At 41.2% G+C, this 23,418-nt stretch overlaps 1 protein-coding gene across 18 annotated transcripts in view; it reads right to left on the reverse strand.

Annotated features, from left to right (window-relative positions):
* Positions 1-23,418, reverse strand: part of CD86 (CD86 molecule) — a 75,124-nt gene that overhangs the window by 17,156 nt on the left and 34,550 nt on the right. For 14 of the 18 annotated variants that reach the window (XR_004989288.2, XR_004989284.2, XR_004989286.2 and 11 more), the window contains 4 exons: positions 16,936-16,985; positions 9,379-9,717; positions 6,519-6,824; positions 3,740-3,889 (listed from right to left, as the gene is read on the reverse strand). Coding sequence is in view for 13 of the 18 variants with exons in the window: in XM_036445906.2 (XP_036301799.1) it covers positions 3,740-3,889; positions 6,519-6,824; positions 9,379-9,717; positions 16,936-16,985 (845 nt within the window). In the remaining 5 variants the exon portion in view is untranslated. Of the gene's footprint in view, positions 1-3,739; positions 3,890-6,518; positions 6,825-9,378; positions 9,740-16,935; positions 16,992-23,418 lie in introns of all 18 variants that reach the window. The other 4 variants (XM_036445905.1, XM_045583951.1, XM_036445911.2 and 1 more) reach the window with 4 other exon arrangements.

Below are 23,418 nucleotides of genomic sequence, written 5' to 3' on the forward strand. Positions count from 1 at the left end.
TTGTCATTAAATATGATGTTAAATTAAAGGTTTTGGTAGATGTCCTTTGTCAGGTTGAGGAAGTTCCTCCCTATTCCTACTGTTCTTCCTTTTTTAAAATCATGAATGGATATTAATTTGGCCAAATGTTTTATCTGTATCCAATGACATGATCTCATGGTTATTCTTTCCAGTTTGTCAATATGGTGGATTTTAGTGTTTGGTTTTTGTATGTTAAACCTATCTATGTTCCTGGAATAAACCCCATTTGATCACGATGTATCATACTTTTACAATATTGTTAGATTTTAGTTGTTAATTTTGTTAAGTATTTTGATATTTATGTTCATAAGAGATATGTGTAGTTTTCTTGTAATTTTTCTTTTTAGTTTTGATATCAGGGTTTCCCCTACCATCAGAGCTGTGTCTTATTTGACTTAGTTTCCAGACAAAATAAAGCTGGTTAGGTTCTATATATGTAAACATTCCTCTTGAAAATAATGGTGCTTACAGTTGAAAGGAGTATTTCAAATGTCTATAGACCAATCCAGAATAATTAAATTATCCTTTTATGTCCGTGACAAAAATCATCACCACTAAACACACACACACACACACACACACACACACACACACACACACACTTCTATTTTAAAGTGAAAGCAGATAATAAAGATAGATTTCTAACCTGTTAGGTTTGGTTATAAATTTAGCATTTTGAAGGGCAGATATGATGATATCACCAACTTTCAGAAACCTGTAAAGGTTTCTGCTTAAACGGTGGTTGAAATGTTTTATTTTGAAGAAAATACTTGCCCTTTAAGAGATCATTCCTGGAAAACCCAAGACTCAGATTTGGTGGAAGAAGGCAAGTTGGAAAAAAAAACAAAACAAAACAAAAAAAAAAAAAAACAAGGAAAAAAAGCACAACTGTTGGTTGCTATGGCACTATTACATATAGATGTCAGTCACACAAAACAAGGAAGCAAAATTCCAGGAGGAGTTTTTTTAGTCTTTCTCCTGAGAGGGTGAGCTGACAGGTAGCTTTTGATTGGAAAAGGCGGTAATTCAAGATGACATTTTCTCATGCCTTATCTGTCTTATTTGATAAAAATAAAAAATAAAAAGAGAAGAGAGATTGGAAACCAGCTAGAATAACCATGCCATGTCCCTTATATTAATTTAACAGGTTAAACAGGGTAAATATGTATGGTTTGGGGGCGGGGGGAGAAACCAATATAACTATGAACAAACACTGGAAAGGACTTTTGATAACAAGTTAGTTTGAGGATTGTTTTCCTCTGAGAAGAGGATTAGTTTTGGATTAGGAGGAAGCTCCATTTTTGGAAAAATTCCTATAGATTATTAGTAAACTTGTGTCTCTCTCTAACAGAACACAACTACTTTCATGTTTGTCTATTGGCAGAATTTAGTTCCTTGTGGTTGTAGGACTGAAATTTCCATTTCCTTGCTGGCTCTCAGGTGAAGGCCATTCTCAGCTTCTAAAGGCTGCCTACATTTCTTGGCTCATGGCCCCTTCCTCCATCTTTAAAGCCAGACATGGTGGGTTAAGTCTGTCTTACGTTCTCTTCTCCTTCTATCTTATCTTTCTAACCAAGCTGGGAAAAGTTCTCTGACTCATGTGATTAGACTGGGTCCACCTGGATAATCCAGGATAATTTCATCATCTTAAGGTCAGTGTCCTAATCACATATGCAAGTACTCTTTGCTGTAAAAGAAAATATTACAGATTCTGGGGTATGTGAGGTGGATACCTTACTGTGGGCATTATTCTGTTTATCACATAGCCAATGCGAGAGGAATTCACAAAGTAAATATAGACACTGCTGAAGTTATGGAACCCAAATTTATAAACATCTCATATCTACACATCATAGTTATTCAGTACATCTCCCTTCCTTCAGTGATATCAAGGCTCTTTTCTTTTACCAAATTCATTGGCATAAGTGATTGGCCAGACAACGTTTTCCTATCAGTACTTTTTATCACATTCTTGGGGGAGGGGAGGAAAGGTTCATATATGTGCTGTGCTCTCTTCTGCCTTTTACCACCCATAGCTCAATTTGACCATCTTTTATGCACACATATAGCTTCTTAAAACTCTTTCCAATTTCTCTCATGTGTCACACACATCCTCCTCTTTAACTCCCGTCTCTAGTCTCCTGAATTTTTCTGATTGCCTCTTGGAGGAAGAAACATTCTTACTCTCTTTTCCTCTATCCTTTCTTCTTTGTCTCATTTGTAAACTAATCATTCCAAATGTGAAAGCAAATTTAGGACACAGCTTCTTCCCTAACCGAAAGTTGCCTCTGCACATTTAGCCAATTCTAAAGGCAACGAGATTGGAAAAAAAAGAGAGAGAAGCTCAAAACTCTGACCTTGAAAAGTCAAGGCCTGGATGAGCATGATAAATCCAAACATCTGATCCTGTGTACTGAATTTTCCTACATTAGCAGCTTGAATTGCTCTGCCATATGCTTTGTGTTAATTTATGGAAATTGGATAATCACTCTCAAATTTCCTGTTTTAAAGCAGGGATGAAATAAATAACTGATAATGTCATCCATCTATTTTCTACATGGATCTTAAAATCAATATATTAATAATGAAGTTTCAAATAAGATGCTGACCAGAAGCATTATTCTTTTTACCATAAGTAAGATTACCTAATTATTAACACCAATCCAACTTTTACTAGAGGCAATTACTGAGATGAAGTCCAACTTTATTTTACAACTTTATCCAAACCAGCCCAAACCATATATAGAGATTATTCTAAATTCAGGAACCATTTTCCCCACTAAACAAACACAGGCCACTTTTACAACATATATGGGAGGCTGCTGAATCCAGTGCTATTTATAATAGCAAAAGTATCCAAGTGTCCAACGGTATAGAGTTGGTTAAATAGATAAACGTATATCCACATAATGGAATATCTCACAGCTATTTAATGTGATGCTATAGAATAATGTTTAATGACATTGAATATTTTTTGTACATTTAGTACAAAAAAGTTAGAAAACATGTGAGATTAACCTAATTGTAAAACAAAATAGTCCTTATAATAGTATCCCACTTATGGAAAAGAACAAATTGATACATAAAAAGTATCTGGATGATATACACTAAATGCTATCAGCAATATATATATATATATATATATATATATATATATATATATACACACACACACACATATATCACTACTGAAACTATAGGTGATTACCCCTCCCTCCCCCTGTATATTTTAGTAATGCATATGTAATGCTTGGTAATCAATGAAAGTTCATATTATTTTTTAAAGTCAGTGAGGAACAATTCATCTAACTGCTCAGGAGACCTATTTTAGATATCTGAAGGCAAATCTCATGGTTATCTCATGTTCCTCTCCTCCCACCACACATCCCTGCTTGAACATCACCAGGTCTATGAGTGTTTTCACCATTTTACTTCATTGGATTCTGAAAGTAACCTTACGAAGGGAGGTAGGTAAAGCAAGGAATAATCTTTCATATGTGTAAGTCATAGGTTAGAAACAGTGCCTTTCCTAGAAAACCAGAGCAATGTTATCAGTTGCTGAGTCTCATCTAGATTCCAGATCCTGCAAGGAAACCTTGCCTTCCAACTTCTTGTTGACTTTTTGCCAGTCTGGGCTCAACCAAGGAGCTGCGGGAGGCAGCAGATAGGGAAGTCCCTGCAAAGTGGCACTCTGCAGAGAGGACAAGCACTGACTCACCACATTCATGAGAGGGGCCAGGCTTCTTCTTCTTCCTTTTCGTTAGTGTCATAAATAACACTAGGATCGCACACGCAATGAACAGTACAGGCAGAGCAGTCAGGAGGACATTGTCCCGGGCAGGCAGGGGTGGCTGAGGTGGCTTCGCATCTAAAAATGACCACAAATTTTTAATCAGCCAGGAAGATTGGTTATTATGACTGCTGCTCTCTTATTTACATGCCAGCTTTTCCCCAGGGCTCTACTGCCAGAGAAGCCAGAAATTTTATACAATATGAAGTGTTAGAAAGTCCCAGTCTCGGGGTCTTCAGCGGTTCACTAGTAAACAAGCCAGTGCTTCTGACCAAATTCCTGGACTGAGCTCTCTTACCTTCCCAGAGGCTGGGATGAAAAGGACTGTGATCTAGAAGAGGGTTGACCTTGCCCTTGGAATCTGGGTAAGGTACCTGTGCCAAGGCTCTGAAAGTACAGTCCTCTGTGTGATGTCTGCATCCTCAGCTCCCTGTGTAGTCAGGCCCAGGTCCTAAAGTTTCCTTCATAATAATTCCTCCATCCACTGTCATCTCTAGATCAGGCTTCAGACACCTCTCACCTAGACAAATATAATGATCTCCTCACAGGTGTTCTGTCCCCAGTTTTGTTTTTGTTTGTTTGCCTTTTACATGGAGGTCACAGCAGATTTCCCCAAGCATGGCTGTCAGCATGTCTCACCTACCAGAAAAACTTTGCTGTCTTTTCGTACCCTTAGCTTCTCAGCTCCTGGGAAGCTAAGGCTTATTTCCTTGCATGGATACTCATAAGTTTCCAAGAAGTTGAAAAAGAGGCTTTGGGGGGAAAAACTGAGAACTGAGGGACCCATTTCATAAACATTCATGAGAACACTTCCGGTAGTGAATCCTAAATTATAGGAAAACAGGACCTCCTGTTAGCTTAGCTGCAATTTGTGGACCCATGCCCTGATCCTGGGGCATTAAGAAGAGGAGTTATTGGAAGTCTTATTCAATACTTTTTGAGTCTGTCCCAGTTCATCTCATTCAGCTTATTTGGGTGGGAGGGCAAGGTTTATACTTGTTAACATGGAGAATGCTACCTTTTGATAACCCCCAAAATTCCTTGACTCAGAATTTAAACTATCTCTGATCAAGCAATAGAATAGGGTCATGGAGAGGCCAGCCCTCGCTTCCTGAGGCAGCTGGAGCTGAAAGTTTCTGAAGATGGTAGTAGCTTGGAAGGTTTCAGCAGTAGCTGAGAAGCAGAGAAAGTGAGTCATGATGAGGCCCTATTCATTTGTCGACTGTGGGAGCCCTGGCAGAGGGCCCCAGAGCATGTCATGTGTGATGATATTAGGGACTCCAACAAGGTGTTGAACTTCAGAGGTGGCTTGGAGAGGCCTATATCAGGCTACAGTAGAAACAACCAGGACAGGCTTGGGGACCTCTGCCATGTGTCCCACACCATTTACTGGATTCTCAGAGGGGGAAGTGCCTGAGTGGAGAAAGACCATACCAGGAGAGAGAATTGGCCTATTGGTGAAGTTGGCTGGTAGGAACAGGCCCCAGAGGCTGCACAAAAGAATATGTCCATAGGCCAAAATACCTTTGAATAAGAAGACATCAGGATAAGAAGGCAGCAAAGCCAGAGGATGGATCTAGGAGTTGAATGGATGACTTAGGAAAAGACAAAGCATGGGGCCAGAGTTGGAGAAGGGGCCAAGGCAAGCAGAAGGCAGATAGGTTGGGGAAGGGTCAGCATCAGAACCAGCAGTGATGGAGTCAGTGTGGGAGAAGAATGCCTCTATTCCAGGAAAGAATCTTGCGGTCACTGCTCTTCAAAAGTGGGGTTTCAAATATGGACGCATTCCCTCAAGTGCAAAGTCATGACTTTAAAATGGCAGACTCCTATTCGTGGACACTGCTTAGTCTCAATGCATTCCTCCAGCTGGACTGGTCTCCATACTGCACTGTCAACAGGCCAAGAGAATTTCTGCTTCTGTGTCTTTCCTTGACATATATGTACGTTACCTTTTGCGCCCACGTTGGATACTGCTAGTCCATTGTGGTCCTCACCTGTCATCACCTCACCACCAGTTCTTTCTTTTGTTGTGTTACAAGATCTCACCTCCTTCAAAAAGACTTCCCCTGACCCTCAAGAACTTGCCTATATCTGATTGCTTGTAAAACTAATTACATCACTTTAGTTTTTAATCTTACAACTTATTTCTATGGAATATAATTTAGATTCCAATCCAATCTTTTTAAAAATGCAGATTTTCATGTGTCTACATCACAGACTTTTAATTCTATTGGGAGGTCTTTGAGGACAGAGAGCATATCTCATACCTTTTAGTTTTCATCTTTGCAACCAAGAATTTCTAGAATGGTTCTATATTCACAACAAGTGCTATATGTATGTATATGCCTGGTGTGTGTTTTGGGGGTGACGGGTCGGTGTGGGGGGGGGGTATTGTGTGTATTTTAATGAATGATAGAATTCTAGCCTGGAGAAATCTTGCATTTTCTGACCTAAACTTCAGAATTGTCTATCCAAAGGTAGCCCAAAAGACGGGGTTAGTGTCAGGACGTAAGAACATGCTTCCTCCAGTGCAGCATAGGTTCACAAAGGTGGCTGTAGATTCATAGCGTCCTGGACCTTGCAGCACTCAGACGACCTCTGTCAGTATAAAATGGCTCAGTTGGAGGTTTCCTGGGACATTGATGATCTGCCATAGCATTTGTATATAATTCCTGGTAAAAGACATTGTCTTGGGGAGAAGCCTTACCTATATTGTAAGGTTGGGAAAGAAGCTGTATCTGGGTTGACTCGGGTTGCAGGACACAGAAGATGCTCGTATTTGTTTCAGGAAACACCAGAAAAGACAAGCTGATAGAAACATTGTATAGTCCTGTGTCATCATCTTGGATTATTTTCATGTCAGCATCATACTCGTATGTTGAATTTATGGTTTTTAGCAGAAAATACATCTTCTTAGGTTTTGGGTAACCTTGTACAGATGAGCAGGTCATATTTATGTTTGAATTTTCTGTTCTATTAGAAATTAGCATTATTTCAGGTTGACTGAAGTTCGCTGAAATCAGAATAGAGATACAGAGAGAGAGAGAAAAGTCAATCAAAATTTAAGAGCATTTAGAAGAGAATAGCAAATGGCTAGGTACCTGTTCTGTGAACTCTCAGGGGGCCCATCTCAGAGCCCCAGAGTGCCTCATGCATGGTTCTCAGACCATGGTGAGAGCCACATAAAGGCCCCATATTGAATTTTTAAGAATTGAGTTTGGGACCATGCTTACTTTCTGTTTCCCCAAATCAAGGCAATGCTGTCTGAGTGATAGGAGGACTAAATTTAAATAATCAAAATTTTATAATGAGCCCTAGCTGGTTTGGCTCAGTGGAGAGTGTCAGCCCATCCAGAGTTCGATTCTGGTCAAGGGCATGTACCTCTGTTGCAGGCTTGATCCCTGGCCCGGGTTGGGGTGCATGCAAGAGTCAACCATTTTATGTGTCTCTTCCACATCGATGTTTCTCTCTGTGTGTCTCCCTCCCTCCCTTCTACTCTCTCTATAAATCAATGGGAACATATTCTTGGGTGAAGATTAACAAAAATTAAAAAAAGTTATAATGAGGCCATTTCTCTAAGGAATAAAGTCTTTGGAAGGAGAAGTGGTCTGACTTTAGGACCTAAGTGTCCCATGGAATATGTTCAGGTCACCAGACCAAGAGAACAGAATGGGATTGAGGTTAAAGTTCCACTAGGAATCAACAGAGTTCTGGGTGCTGGTTTTTCTCTGGGCCTTATTTTCCAGAAATCCACATAGGATGGTGGGAAGTGAGTGGGTGGGGACTTTAGATTTAGAATACTGATTTTGGGAAGGACTGTCAAAGTATCTTCATCATATACTTTAAGATGAAGGGCAAACCCAGCTATTTTTAGGAAAAAATATATGCTGTTAATAAACACAGAGCTTCTCTTGCCTTGTTTACCATTCAGATTTTTATGGCTGTTGAGGAATGCTGGCACCTATTCCTTCTGCCAGAAAAATAACTCACTCTCCTTCAAGAGTTATGAGGTCATTTTCAGGTTCTACATACTAATGTATACTTTAGCATATGTCTCTGATTTGCATGCCATACTACAAGTTCTGCTATATCAACACACTACTTAAGCATTCTGCTTGTAACTATATGTGGTCTATCAAAGGTGGAATGCCATGGTACACCTACTGTAGCCTTATTAGCAATATCTATGAAATTATAGGTTTTATTAGTTTTTCTAGTACATATTAAAATAATATAAAGCCATATTAAAATAATATAAACCATTTGGCTCAATGGATAGAGCATTGGCCTGCAGAGTGCCCCAGGTTTGATTCCGGTCAAGGGCACATGCTAGGGTTGAGGGCTTGATCCCCAGTAGGAGGCATGCAGGAGGCAGCCAATCAATGATTCCCTCTCATCATTGATGCTTCTCTGTCTCCCTCCCCCTCTCTAAAATCAATAAAGATATATATTTTAAAACATGAATGTCTGTGTCCCACCTAAAACACACCATGTTTCTCTATAGAACCTGACCACACTTTGAAAGCATCACTGTAGCATTTGGTTACATGTCCCCAAAGCCCTACAGCCCAGTTGGTGACACAGGGATTAAAGGGAGCAACTTCCCATTCTAATTCTATTTTTACTTTGCTTTACTCTGGTTTCAGAATTGTTGTTAATCTGCCTTTTTCAGTTTAATAAAAAATTAATCTGTGTCTATGCCCAGTCAGCATGGCTCAGTGGTTGAGCATCAACCTATGAACCATGATGTCATGGATCCATTTCCTGTCAGGACACATGACCTGGTTGCAGGCTCGATCCCCAATATGGGGCATGTTGGAGGCAGCCAATCAATGATTCTCTCTCATCATTGCTGTTTCTATCTCTCCCTACCTCTTCTTTCCTCTCTGAAATCAATAATAATATATTTTAAAAAATTAAAAACAACACATTTTATTGTATTATAATTTTTTAAAAATCTATATTGACATTTAGGTTCTTCAAGGCCTGGAGGAACAAAGGAGCTGGTTTACTAGTTTTTAAACTCTATGCATTGGGTTATTTCCTTTCTGTCTACCAGGCTCATGGTTGGGCAATTTCCCTTCTGTCTGCCAGGCTCATGGTTGGGCAGCAAACAACTCATAAACAATCTCTGGAAGGTTGAAGGGAAAACCCAAATTAATTAGCTGCCACCCTCACTAGGAGCTACAGGCAAGGATTCAGGGGGTAAGAAATCTTGGACCAAAGGAGAAAATGAATGTAAAAGAGATTTGAGGTCTATGTGATATATAAACTTAGTAATGGAAAAATTACCCATGGTTTTCACTTAGCCACAATACTTCTGTTTAGTTAGCTAATTTTGTTCCCAAAGTGGATTCTTACTGATCCTTCAGAGGCAAACTATAAAAAGTGTAAAGGACTTCTAGTTCCCTACTCCCAAACCCTGCATTACCTTCAAGTGGACTTCCCAGAAATGACTGTCCCTTGCCTTCTCTCTCTAGGTCACCCCTGACCCCCACCAGTGTTTCCCTGATTATTGCAGTCTCATCTAAAAGGCCAGGGAACTGGATATGCCATTGACAACATACCAAGCACTGATAGGTTGATATCCTTTTGGTGGATGGGAATCATTCCTTGGGACTCTTTGAAATGATGGATGAAACATTGATACAATCCCTTGTCCTTGATTTGAACATTGTGGAGTCGCAAGGTCAAATTATACTGGTCCAAGCTTGTGCGATTCTTGTAGATGGCATTAACATTTTGAGGTTTCTCTTGGCCTCTGTATAGTTCATAAAGAACCATCTTTTTCTCGTGTTGCCAAAATACCACCAGGTCAGCCAGGCTTATCTCTTCAGAGTTTACAAACTCACATGGAAGGTCTCCAGTCTTGTTGAAATATGCCTGCCTCTCCATGGAAGCAGCACCTAAAAAAAAAAAAAAAGGTGGCTATTGGGGAAGGAGAAACAAGAGGGAAGAACAACAGCAACAACTCCATTTTTCTTTGTTTAATACCCAGATGCTACCTTATCAGAAACGAGATCGAGGAACTAGATGTTAAACTCTGGGACAGTTGCATACGTGTTGGCATCTGGAGGATGGGATTTTTGTTCTCACTCTATTGCTAACTAAATCTGTGTGGCCGTGTGTAAACTTCATTTACTATGAGGCTCAGTTTTTTTCTTTTTAATGAAGAAGTGAATCAAACGTTCTAAGAATCTGTCCAGTACTATGGGTCTATGAATTTAAATCCTAGAACAGGGAAAACCAGCAGTTGGACAACTCATTCGTCCATCTGTTACCTTCCTATAACCTGAACACTAATTCACTATAGCTGTTACAGCCCCCATTACTTCTACACTATCACTAAAAATGCTCCCTTTTTCTCCCCATCCCCTTATTCCTTAGCCTATATAGAGCTTCCCTTATGACTGCATATTTAATGGCCAGCTCTTCCAAGGATACAGTACAGTTTGGAAATGACATAAATAGTCAACCAGGGCTTCTAATCTCTGACCTCTCTAAGCTCTTTCAGGGATCAGAAAGATAACTGAGCAAATGCGATAGCTATTTGGGGTTGTGGTAGTCAAAGACTATTTGAGGTAATGAATGAAAGACTAAAAATGAATTATAGATGGGAAGGTGAGAATGAGCTTTTTGGAGTATTGGGGAAACCCAAATTACTATATACTTGCTCTTCCCAGGATGCACTGTTCTGGCAGTTTTTGCAACCCCTGGAGGACAAGCTGGGAGAGTTCAGAGAAAGGGCTTCCTCCCCAAGGACATTTGAAGTTTGTGGAAGGAATTTTGTGTAATTGATTATATATTGTAATAATTATGTATGGTGCCAAGTACTTGAAATATCAGGGGGACACTTTGTAAAGTATATGATTGTCTAACCTGAAACTAATATAAAATAATATTGAATGTAAACTGTAATTAAAAATATTTTTTTTAAAAAAAAGGTGATTGATTATAGGGTTTTTGTAGGACCTACTCTGGGTCACAGAATTATTTCAGACATGGCCAAGAAATTAGTGGTGGGTGAGAATTGCAGGGTTGGGAGGAAATGCTGTTTCTTAGTTAATATGAAGTTAGCTTCCACCTTGGAGAGAAAATTAAGGTGAGTTTTAAGTAAAGCTCCATTGTTTAGGACTATATTAAGGAGGAAAGTGAGTTGGGCTGGTGAGAGAAAGAAGAGTAGTTTCATTTGAGGTGTTCGTTGAGGGCTGGTAGGAGAAGTTAAAATGATCTGATCCATGGGTTTCTCTTCCAAGAGAAAGTAGAAGGGCAAATAACAATGACATGCACTTGGCAAAATTGGACTGTGTGCAGAATGGCCCAGTGAGAACAAATAATCAAGGGGGTTTGCAGTGGTCTTAAATTTGAAGGGAAGAGGACTCTAGACATCAGTGAGAGCTGGCACAAATTTGAATAACCATCTATTACATTCTGCTCAGTAAAATCTGTGAACCTCTTGTAAGTATACAAATGCAGGATCCATATAGAATATATTCCCATATTGGAGGGAAGTGGAAAAACCTACCTGGGAACCTGAAACAATAATAAAAAGAGGCCTTAAAGATTTACTATATTGAGTAATCATCTTACAAATCAACCTTGAGGCTCCTGCTCCTTCTTTGCTAAAATCCAAAAGATAAGGTAAGAGTGCCACCTACTGTAAAAGCTTCTAGCAGCTATCACTGTGTTACATCAGTGACTTGCCAAATGATACAGGGCAAATGCCCTAACAGAGAAACCAAACACGGTTGGAAATTCTGCCAGTTAGTGGTCAACGTTACCTTTTGTGGGTGATCAATTGTGCCTACTGGGCCTGGAGTTGACTTAACCTTAGGCTTCTGCTTTTTTGATTTTCGGTTGTTTCTCTGTTGAACTTTTTCTTCTTCCCAACCACTCCCTTCACTCACAAATCAGTCCAACTTCTCTGACCCAGGACACCTCTCCAAAAGATTAAAAGGGCTTTTTCATCCATATGTCTAACTGCTCCCCTCTTCACCTACCAGCCAAAGGTGTGGCCTATGTTCTAAAGAGATCAGCATCAGGGAAGGCTGGTCAGAAATGCACATATTCTGGCCCCACCCAGACCTACTAAGCCATATTCTGCATTTTAATAAAAGCTCCAGTTTGAGCCCGGTCAGTATGACTCAGTGGTTGAGCATCGGCCAATGAACGAAGAGGTTAAGGTTTAATTCCTACTCAGGACACAAGCCAAGCTTGCAAGCTCAATTCAAAGTAGGGGGCATGCAGGAGGCAGCTGATCAATGATTCTCTTTCATCATTAATGTTTCTATCTCCCTGCTTCTCTCTTCCTATCTATGATATAAATAAAAATATATTTAGGGGGGGAAAAAAACCTCCAGTTTGAGAAGCTGCAATAATGGGTTTCTACCTCTGTCTCTGAGTAAAACAGAGGAGATTATGACAAGAATGTTTGTTTCCATCCAAACCCTCTTTCCTACTCTGGAATGGAAATCACTCTGAAGCCCATTCTGGGTGGAACTAAAAGTATTTCACAATTTTCACTCCACAGTTCCTCACCAACCACTGTCTTCCATGACATCACGTAGAGCTAGGCATGCGAAGCCCCTCTCTTACAATATGGGAAAGATTTAGCTAAACGTCTATTTTCCCTAAGTGGCTTCAGGCATCCCCTGTTAAGATCCAAAATCCTAGACCACACAGCTCCCGGACTCACTAAGACTCCGTTGGTGGGAAAGCACTGAGGTTCTCGCCTTCTCCAGCACGTGGGTGATAGATGTGTTTTGGGTCTAGACATAACTGGCTGCTAGGATGATGTCAGGAGCTAGGCACTCAAGAATCCATCTAGATACCTCCCTAAACAGCTAAAGGAGTTTGTTTCAAAAGACACACGAGAACTTCCTCAGCAGTGTGCTGTTTGACTATCACACAAAAACTATAGTCTTCTAACCGGAGAGGTCTCTGACCCCATGTGGGACTTCATTATTCCCTGCCTACTACCCCAAATGCATGTCTTACATAGTCAAGGATCATCTGTACTCAGTAATTTTTCTCCATTTACTAAACTTCCTTCAATGTTATGAAGGGTGGGGCAAAAGTAGGTTTATAGTTGTTGGTATGGAAAATAAGACATCCTATCTAATAAAAGGCTAATATGCAAATTGTCCCGTCAACCAGAAATTCGACTGGGAGTTTGACCAGAGGGTGGGGCCGCCAGCCAACCACTCGGAGCCCCTTCCCCCAGCTGGCCCCACCCCCATCAGCCCAATCAGCGCTGGCTGGCCTGATCCCACACGTGCATGAATTCGTGCCCCAGGCCTCTAGTTAAAAATTAATACAAGAACAAACTGTCTCATGTACTCACAACTGTGAACCTACTTTTGCCACGCCCTGTATGAGGCCCTCTGGAAGCTTCATTCCACTGTAGTAAACTATATCTTCAATCTTCATCAAATGTTTCCTCCAAGGTTGTGCTTTCATTGAACTCTGGCCCTACCCAAAGGACGTCATTTGTCCCAGCCACTGCTTCTTTTGGCATACTTCATGGAGACCTTGAGCAACAACACCCTTCCCCTTTGAGGTGCCCCTGTGTCTCATTGCTGTCAGCTGCTAACAGCAACATCATTACTTCCTTGTTCACCGTGCATTTTAGCATCCTATACAGATCTTTCTTTTCAATTAATTATTACTATCAATTTGAGTGACTTCAGCAAGGACGAGTTCACCAACACACTTGCTAAAAAGTTCTTTGATCTTTTCCACTTCAAAGATCTTCATCCACAGATTATTTTAGCAGCCCCCTCTCCCATGACATAACTCTAAACCTCATTTCCAAGAACAGCTCGGCTCTAAGAACCTTAAACATCAATGTACCTATCTCTGTCCACAGCATTTCTTCCTCTAAGATTTGCTCAATTACTTCACCTATATCTGATTTTTACTTCACCAAGACCTCAACTCCAACCAGTCTAGACCCTATAGCTCAGTGCTTTCCAAAAGAGCCCTGCAACAATGGAAAGTACTATATCTGTGCTGACTAATATGGCAGTCACCAGCCACTATCACTGAGCCACTGAGCACTTGATATGTTGCTAGTGTGACTGAAAACTGAATTTTTAATCTTATTTAATTCTAACTAATTTAAATAGCCACATGTGGCTAATTGCTATCATATTGGACAGCAAAGTGACAGTATATCTTTTTAAATATATATATATATAATTGATTTTTTTACAGAGAGGAAAGGAGAGGGATAGAGAGTTAAAAACATTGATGAGAGAGAAACATCTATCAGCTGTCTCCTGCACACCTCCTACTGGGCATGTGCCCGCAACCAAGGTACAGGCCCTTGACCAGAATCAAACCTGGGACCCTTCAGTCTGAAGGCCGATGCTCTATCCACTAGCCAAACCGGTCAGGGCGACATTATATCTTTTCAATCATGCTCTCCCTCTCCCTCTTCCTCTTCCTCTCCCTTTCCCTCTCCCCCGATCGCCCCTCCTCTGTTATCCTCACCCAAGGATATTTCCCCCATTGATTTTTTAGAGAGAATAGAAAAGAGTGTGAGAGACACACACACACAGAAACATCTATGTGAGAGAGGCACATCAATTGATTGCCTTCCACATGCACGGAGATGGAGCCTGCAACCGAGGTACATGCCCTTGACTGGAAATGAACCTAGGACACTTCAGGCTGAAGGCCGACCCTCTACCCACTGAGCCAAACCAGCTAGGGCTCAATTATTCTTTTGCCAGCAACTCCAATAAACTTGCCCCTTTGTGCAGAATTCATCCTAAAAACACTGTACTTTTGATCTACATATCTTTTCTTACAACTGAATGTTTGAGCACCCCTGAAGGAAATTATTCAATTATTTGAACTGGTCACATTATAAATTTTATCCCATTTAACTTGGCCTCTGAGCTGCTCACCCTGCTTACAATCCTCTCCCTTCCTTACAACAGTTCCCTCTGTTACTACTTTTAATTTCTTTTTCTTTTATAGTCAAACTCCCTGAAAGAGTAAGCAGCAGTTGCTGCTTTCATTTCCAACCTCTGTCCCCCACTTCTCTGCCAAAACTTCCCTGGCAAAGATTGTTAGTGACTTCCTACCATTGCTAAATTCAGAGCTCTTTTCATATCTCACTTTATTTGACCACTCTGTTGACCATCACATTGCTGGTCATCTCTCCTTGAAACTATTCTTTCCCAATCTCTGATCTGGTCAGTTTTCTCTGATCACTGATTATCTTGAGTGCCTGCTCTTGATCTCCTTACTCTTTACACTTTTTCTAGCTTTTCTTTAGTAAAAGAAAATTCATGAGGACAAATACACATGATTCATCTACCAAATACACTGAGTAGTCAGATTATTATGATCTCTGAAAGCATAATAATCTGGCCACTCAGTGTATATCCTATATAATAAAAGGTTAATATGCAAATTATCCCCTCAATCAGCAGTTCAACCAGCAGGCAGGCCAGCCAACTACCCATGTCCCCTCCCCCTGGCCAGGCTGGCCTGTCCACCCATGCATGAATTAATGCACCAGGCCTCTAAAATAAATAAATATATATATTCTGAGTGGCCAGATTATTATGCATTCAGAGATCATAATAATCTGGCCACTCAGTGTATATAAACTAATAATTCAATATGCTTATCTCCAACCAATAACTTTCACTAGAGTTCCAGACATCCATATCTAATTGCCTACTGGATACTGCTTTTCAGATATCCATAGCTACTCTTTCTCCCCTTCACACTTCCCTGTCCTCTGTCTCAGTGAATGATTTCCCCACTTGCTGCTGTCAGTAACCAATCATCTGTTGACAAAACCCAGAGGGCATGCACAGGTGTGGCTGAGGAGAAACACCTAAGGAGGGTCTGCACAGGTGTGGCTGAAGAGAAAACAACCAAAGAGGGTCTGCCAAGTGGGGCTGAGGAGATCTAGAACTACCACAGGCAGAGCTGAGCTCATGGCTGGGCTGGGGAGTCAGGAGTGGCCTGTTGCTGCTGTGGCCAAAGTGCAGGCTCAGCCCCCCCTCCCTGTCTACCCCACACCATTTGGGTGTGTGAGAGGGCTCCCTCTCTGTGCTGAGGGTGGTGTAATTGAGCAGCTGAAAGGGGCAGGGCAGTGGACACTAACGGCATCCAGTCACAGGGTGGCAGGAAACCACCAACTCATTAACAGATGAAGAAATTGAAACTCAGAGTGGAGCTATAAACAGGGAAGATCCTATTTCTGTGAAACACAGACACTTTTAAAATTCCTTTTTTGGGGGCAGGGAGCTCTTTAAGAAATGCAGAATTCAAGTTCAAAATGCCCACGGCCAGTATAATACCTGCCACCCGGCAGAGAATGAGATGGAGAGAAAAGTCGCAATAAAGAAAGGCAGTGTTCTTGACTTATTGTGGGTAAGATATCCTTTGAAAATTTTACCAAAGCAAAAGACATGTGACCATATTGGTAAGGCCCCTCATGGGATCTTGAAGGGGTTTTGGATAGAGCTTGAGTGAGAAACCCTGCAGCTCAGCTTCATTAGCGTCATAGTAAATCAGCTGATACAATTAGCTGAAGGTCACTGAAGTAGGTAGTAGCAGGGCTGGGTTTTTATTCTCCCAGTAAGCAGTGGCTACCATGACCTATGGGTATGGGCTGGTGGGGGAGGTAGAGGAGGAAGAGAGGAAAGGTATGGAACATGGAAAGCAATGCTCCTTAATGAAAGGAGGCTTTTAGAAGCCCATGAGCTGTTTCCTAAAAGCCCGAGACTTCCAGAAATGAAACAGAGAATACCAGAAAGGAGAATGTGTGGAGCAAAAGGGATATCAGAGCAGACTTCTCTTTGCTCCCTAGGTGCCACTGGACAGGAGAATCTACTCTCCTTTGTGAGATGGAAAAGAAGGATGCGCAGGAGAAATAGGGCTCCATCTGAGGCCAGGCCTGCCATCAGCTGAGATACCTGTTCTCAATCTTGATGGTTCCTTCTTCTCCACCAGTTTTTTTTTTTTTTTGCCTGTGATGTTGTACAACACAGGGTAGAAAATGAGTACAACCCACCTCATTTCAGGCCTGGGCTTGCATCTGTCAGACTTAAAACAATGGAAGGATTCTAGGACTTTATAAAACCAAAGGTTCTTACCAGAGAGCAGGAAGGCCATCACTAAGACAGTGGTACTCAGTCCCATAGTGCTGGAGTTAAAAAGAAAAGATAAAACATGATTAAAAAGATAAAACAAAAACAAAACATGACAAGTGAAGTATGAGATTCACTTAGGTCCATGAGTGTGGGGTAGAGATGGTTTACCAAAGCTATTTCCTTTTCCCCCTAGGTCGGCAAACTCATTAGTCAACAGAGCCAAATATCAACAGTATAACGATTGAAAATTCTTTTGAGAGCCAAATTTTTTAAACTTAAACTTCTTCTAATGCCATGTTTTCAAAATAGATTCTCCCAGGCCATGGTATTTTGTGGAAGAGCCACACTCAAGGGACCAAAGAGCTGCATGTGGCTCGTGAGCTGCAGTTTGCCGACCATGGCCATAGCTCCACAGATACACCTATTTCCTAGCTTCTCATGGCTTTGGGTTCTGGCCAGTGGAACTGTGGACAGAAAAGTCGGTGTTACTTTCAGACCCACCACTCCCTTGCCTTCCTGAATGCAGAGGATCCAGAGGAGGAGTCCAAGGGTATAGAGCAAGAATGTGAAACTTGGGGCCCGCGGGCCGCACGTGGCCCACAACAAATACTCATAACTTGTTTATTTCAGCCCTTTGTATTCAGCATGTCTCTATTGAAATAAATGTATGTTTTTATGAAAATTGAAGCTTGTGTGTGTGTGTGTGTGTGTGTGTGTGTGTGTGAGTGTGTGTTTTTGTGGCCCACATAAATGTAAACCTTGTTCATTTGGGCCGTGCTAGCCTTTGAGTTTGACATGTTTGGTGTAGTAGAGGATGGCAAAGCCTCACTGTGAAAGGACGCTGTTTGGCTGAACAAATTAACAAGACAGCTTTCTCCACCCCACAGTGATCCATACTGGACTGTGACACAAGCAAAAAAAAAACAATATATATTTTTTTACTGTAGAAAGCTAATAAAATTTTTGACATTATTTATTGTAGTGGCTAGCATTACTTGGCCAATGCAAAGGATATGATGGGGCAAATGGAAAGTATTTATGTTTAGAAATCAACATTCCTTTTGTTTCCCTGTGCTTCTCAAACTTTAATGTGCATACAAATTATCAGGGAGATTATGTGAAAGCAGTTTTCTGGGCCTCATCCACAAAGATTCTGATTCAGTAGGTTGGGCGAAGACCCAGGTATAACAAACTCACAGATGATGATGACGATGCTGCTGCTTGGTCTGAGAACCCCACTCTGAGAACAATGGCGCTACAGCATTCACTGAATCTACATGACGGAGCCAATAAAATTGATAGGCACTGCTTTATAACCTCTATCTCCTCTTTCTTCCCCTCACTCCCTCCCCATTTCTGCACTCACCCACTTATCCCAACTTAGACCAAAAAGGCTATAGAGTGGCTTACAGGGAAGCATAGAATAAGGAAAGATGAGCATTAGAAAGAGGTGAAAAGAAAACCAAGTGCAGAAATATACAGTGGATCCAAGTACAAGGCCAGTGCTAAATGCTTACCAGAGAAATCTGCCCACGCTGCATAGTGGCAGGTCAGGAATTTGGCTTATAGTGTTCAACGGCCAAAGTGAAAGGAAAACCTAACTGGTGAATTTATTTATAGATCTATCTAGATCCGTGGTCGGCAAACTGCGGCTCGAGAGCCACATGCGGCTCTTTGGCCCCTTGAGTGTGGCTCTTCCACCGAAGTACCAGGGCCTGGGCAAGGCTATTTTGAAGAAGTGGCATTAGAAGAAGTTTAAGTTTAAAAAATTTGGCTCTCAAAAGAAATTTCAATCGTTGTACTGTTGATATTTGGCTCTGTTGACTAATGAGTTTGCCGACCACTGGTCTAGAAGATACAATCAAACCAATGCTTAGGAAAATGTGCACAACTATTCCTGATTCAGTAGCAGAAAGTTCTTCCTTGAGGGTGGATAGCAGCTATGGCCTATCCCTTCAGGCTATGGGAGCTACCTTTCCTCTGTCCCCATGGCACTGAGCACAGGGCTTTGAGCTCAAAGTGTCTATTCTGTGTTTTTTCCCCTTGTCCACAGGTACCTTTCTTTTTATTTATTTTAAAAAATTATTTATTGTTGAAAGTATTACATATGTTTCCTTTTCCCCCTCATTGACCTCTTCCCATCCGCTCCCACTGCCTAGCACAGCCCTCACCCCCCTACTGTGTGTGCCCATTGATTATGCTTATATGAATGCATTGCAATCTCTCTTTTTATCTACCTATTGATCAATCAATTTATTTATTTTCGTTAATCCTCCCACAAGGATATTTTTTCCATTGATTTGAAGGGTTGAAGGGAAGGAGGGAGGGAGAGAGGAAGGGAGGAAGAGAGAGGGAAAGAGGGGGAAAGAAAGAGAGAGAGAGAGAGAGAGAGAGAGAGAGAGAGAGAGAGAGAGAGAGAGAGATCAATGCAAGACACATGACACATTGATTGGTTGCCTCCTGAATGTGCCCCGACCAGGGCTGGGGATAAACCTGCAACCCAGGTATGTGTCCTTGTGCGGGAATCCAACCCGAGACTCTACAGTGAGCAGGCTGACACTGTACTGAGCAACACTGGCCAGAGTGACCTCTCTTTTTCTTTTTTAAAAAAATATATATTTTATTGATTTTTTACATAGAGGAAGGGAGAGGGATAGAGAGTTAGAAAAAACATCGACGAGAGAGAAACATTGATCAGCTGCCTCATTCCTGCTTACCTCCTACTGGGGATGTGCCCGCAACCAAGATACATGCACTTGACTGGAATCGAACCTGGGACCTTTCAGTTCGCAGGCCGATGCTCTATCCACTGAGACAAACCAGTTAGGGCTGACTTTCTTTTTATTTAATTAAAAAAATTTTTGAATACATCATACCTGCATATGGTATTAAATTTAAAAGGTGATAACTAGTGGAAGGCAAGTCTCTCTCCCAACCCTGTCCCTTAGCTCTCTAGTTTTCCTCCGTAGACATAACTGAAGTGACCACTGTTACCTATTAGCAGTTTCTTGCCTCTACTTGTAATTATTTTAGGAAAAACAAACTAACATTTTTTCCAATTTATTTTTAAACACCTGGTAGCACAGTATACATACTTATACACACTAACCACTACTTGGAGATTGTTCTATGTCAGCACATACTGTGTATCATAATAACAGCTGCATATATTGGATGGTAATAATTTATTTTTCCAGCCCCTTTCAATGGCTATTTATGTTGTTTCCAGTCATGTTGCAGTGAGGAAACCTTGATCATATGTCAAATCACATATGTGGCAGAGTATAAGATAACTTGAGTTGCTTCTACCTGTTGGAGACTATGAGTAATGCTGTCACAAACATGGATACATAAATATCTCATTTATTTTGGGCATATATTCAGAAGTGGAATTACTGAGTCACACTTAAAGTTGTTTTGTTTTAAAGAACTGCTATACTGTTTACTATAGCAGCTGCACCATTTACATTAATAGTGCACGAATTCCAATGTCACCATATCCTTGACAACATTTATTTTCTGTGTGTATGTGGGTTTTTTGTATCATTCCAATGAGTGTGAAGTAGTTCTCACTGTGACTTTTAAATAGATGTTTTTTATTATTAATATCAGCACCTTTTCAAAAGTATAAGAGGTTATGTTTTTGGTTCCATGCTGTGTATACATTTCTTTTGCTGACTTTTCATTTAGGTCCTTTTCTTATTGATCTGTAGGAGCTCTTTTATATTAAAAAAAAAATAGTGCTAGTTATTAACTAATTAGAAAATTAGTGCATTGTAACAATGAGGTGCAAATATATTTAGTCACTCAAGCACAAGGTGAGTCCTAGCTGGTTTGGCTCAGTGGATAGATTATCAGTCTGCAAACTGAAGGGCCCTGGCTTTGGTTCTGGTCAAGAGCACATGCCAGGAGGCAGCCAATCAATAATTCTCATCATTGATGTTTCTGTCTCTCTATCTCTCTTCTTTCCTCTCTGGAATCAATAAGTAAAATACACAGTGAGTGTCAACATATGAACCTCACTCTGCTCCTGATTGCTCTCTCTTGGCTTTTATTTTATTTTATTTATTTTTATTTATTTTTTAAATATATATTTTATCGATTTTTTACAGAGAGGAAGAGAGAGGGATAGAGAGTTAGAAACATCGATGAGAGAGAATCATTAATCAGCTGCCTCTTGCACACACCCCCACTGGGAAGTGCCCACAACCAAAGTACATGCCCTTGACCGGAATTGAACCTGGGACCTTTCAGTCTGCAGGCCGATGCTCTATCCACTGAGCCACACCGATTTCGGCTCTCTCTTGCCCTTTCAGTGAGTTCAATAGATCTCAGAGTTTGGGCATTATCTGTTGAGCCAAAGCTAACATTGCTCAATGGTAGAACCTGGAAACAGAGCTCTCTATTTGATTCTTGTGCACTTCCTCATATTAAATCATCACCAACATCCTATTAATCACAGATTCTGACAGCTGGAAACCCTTTGAATCTGAACTCCCACCAATTGGTAATATAGTAATCTTCCATTGTTTTCAAACCAATAATTAGTTAAACAGGGGCCAACATCGCCGAGACTGGTTTGGCTCAATGGATAGAGCATCGGCTTGGGGACTGAAGGGACCCGGGTTCGATTCCGGTCAAGGGCATGTGCCTTGGTTGCCGGTATATCCCCGGTGGGGGGTGTGCAGGAGGCAGCTGATGGATGACTCTCTCTCATCGATGTTTCTAGCTTTCTATCTCTCTCCCTTCCTCTCTGTACAAAATCAATAAAATATATTTTAAAAAAATAAAAAATAAATAAATAAATAAACAGGGGCCAACATCAAATTATACTTTGTTATAAATTTAACAAATCACCTTGAATTCAAATAATCACAAAAAATTATTGGCCCTGAGAAATCTTGGATAAATGATCCATCCCCATAAGTTGCACTATGGGAAGGAGCACTGGGACATGACAAGGAAGTCAACACCATTTTTGACTTCTCCATTTGGAAACTCTCTTCCCCTGAGTGACAAGCTGTCTCCTGGTAACTTCCTCTCATCGATACTGGTGTTCTTCTCTGAAACTGCTCAGGATAAGCCCAACACACTTTTCCAAAGCCCTTCAGGGATTTGGGCACAGTGATCACATTCCTCCTCAAAATCCTGCCCAACATGACAGTCCTAGTGAACTTCATAATATTAATTTGGAGAGTGTGTGGTGTCTTGGACAACACTTTGGACACAAGATTTGTCAGAGACCTAATAAAATATGGTGTTGAAATTCTTGAGACTGACATGATTCTCTTTTAAAAGTATACATGCCTCATGTGAAGAATTTCAACTCTAGCTGTCTTGTGGGCTGGGGGGGTCAGGCGGGGGGGCGGGGGAAGAGAGGAGGAAGGGTTGGTTAGTAAGCCCGTTTCTTCAATGTTGTTGGCTCTGAAAAAGAACAGAAGTGTCTCTGCTCCCTCAGGAATGAGGTCTCAGCCACACCATGAGTCATTGCTTTCTCCAGAGTGCCTGCAAAGTAGAAACTCTTGCTTTTGGAGGGAGAGAGCCAAAAGGGGAATGGGAGAGGAAAGAACCTAAGAGTTTACAGGGGGGATTCTCTGAGAGATTCCTGTCATCTGTGAGCAGAATAGGGTCTGTAGGTGAATGAACTGGCCGCACACCTGAAATGAATAGCCTTCGTGTAGCTGGAGGGTCACTTCAGAAACAAAGAAGAACCCCCACTCTACACCTCTTTCCCTTACTTCAGGAGTGGGGAACCTTTATTCTGCCAAGGGCCATTTGGATATCCAGAACATCATTTGCGCAGACCATACAAAACTATCAACTTACAAATTAGCCTGCTATATTTGGTCAAACATTTAATTCACTCACTCCTAATGCCTTGGCTGGGCCAGACCAAATGATTTTGCAGGCTTTATATGGCCCATGGGCCAGAGTCCAGTGGTCAGCAAACTCATTAGTCAACAGAGCCAAATATCAACAGTAGAACGACTGAAATCTCTTTTGAGAGGCCAATTTTTTTTAAACTTAAACTTCTTCTAACACTACTTCTTCAAAATAGGCTCTCCCAGGCCGTGGTATTTTGTGGAAGAGCCACACTCATGGGGCCAAAGAGCCGCATGTGGCTCACGAGCCTCAGTTTGCCAACCACAGGACATTCCACACCTCTGCATCATGGAGCGTGAGTGAGAAGCAGCTGAATGACTATACTATTAGTCCTTGTGACAAGGTGGGATTATTTGCCCTCATATTACAGATGAAGAAATGGGGTCTCAGAGGGGTTAAGAAACTTGTCCTAGCCACTGGCTAGTAAATGACAGAGCTGAGGTTTTACACCCACGCATCCTCTCTGTGTTCTTTTCAAGCACCGGTGTGGTTCCTTTAAAAGTCCCAGCCAGTTTCAGCTGTGACGTGGGAGCAAGTGGAAAGGATTCTAATTCTGCCCACGCTTAGAGTAACCGGGAGCAGCACGTCCCCAGGCCAGCTGTG

This window comes from Pipistrellus kuhlii, unplaced genomic scaffold (genome assembly GCF_014108245.1).
Source record: "Pipistrellus kuhlii isolate mPipKuh1 unplaced genomic scaffold, mPipKuh1.p scaffold_m20_p_2, whole genome shotgun sequence".
NCBI lineage: Eukaryota > Metazoa > Chordata > Mammalia > Chiroptera > Vespertilionidae > Pipistrellus > Pipistrellus kuhlii.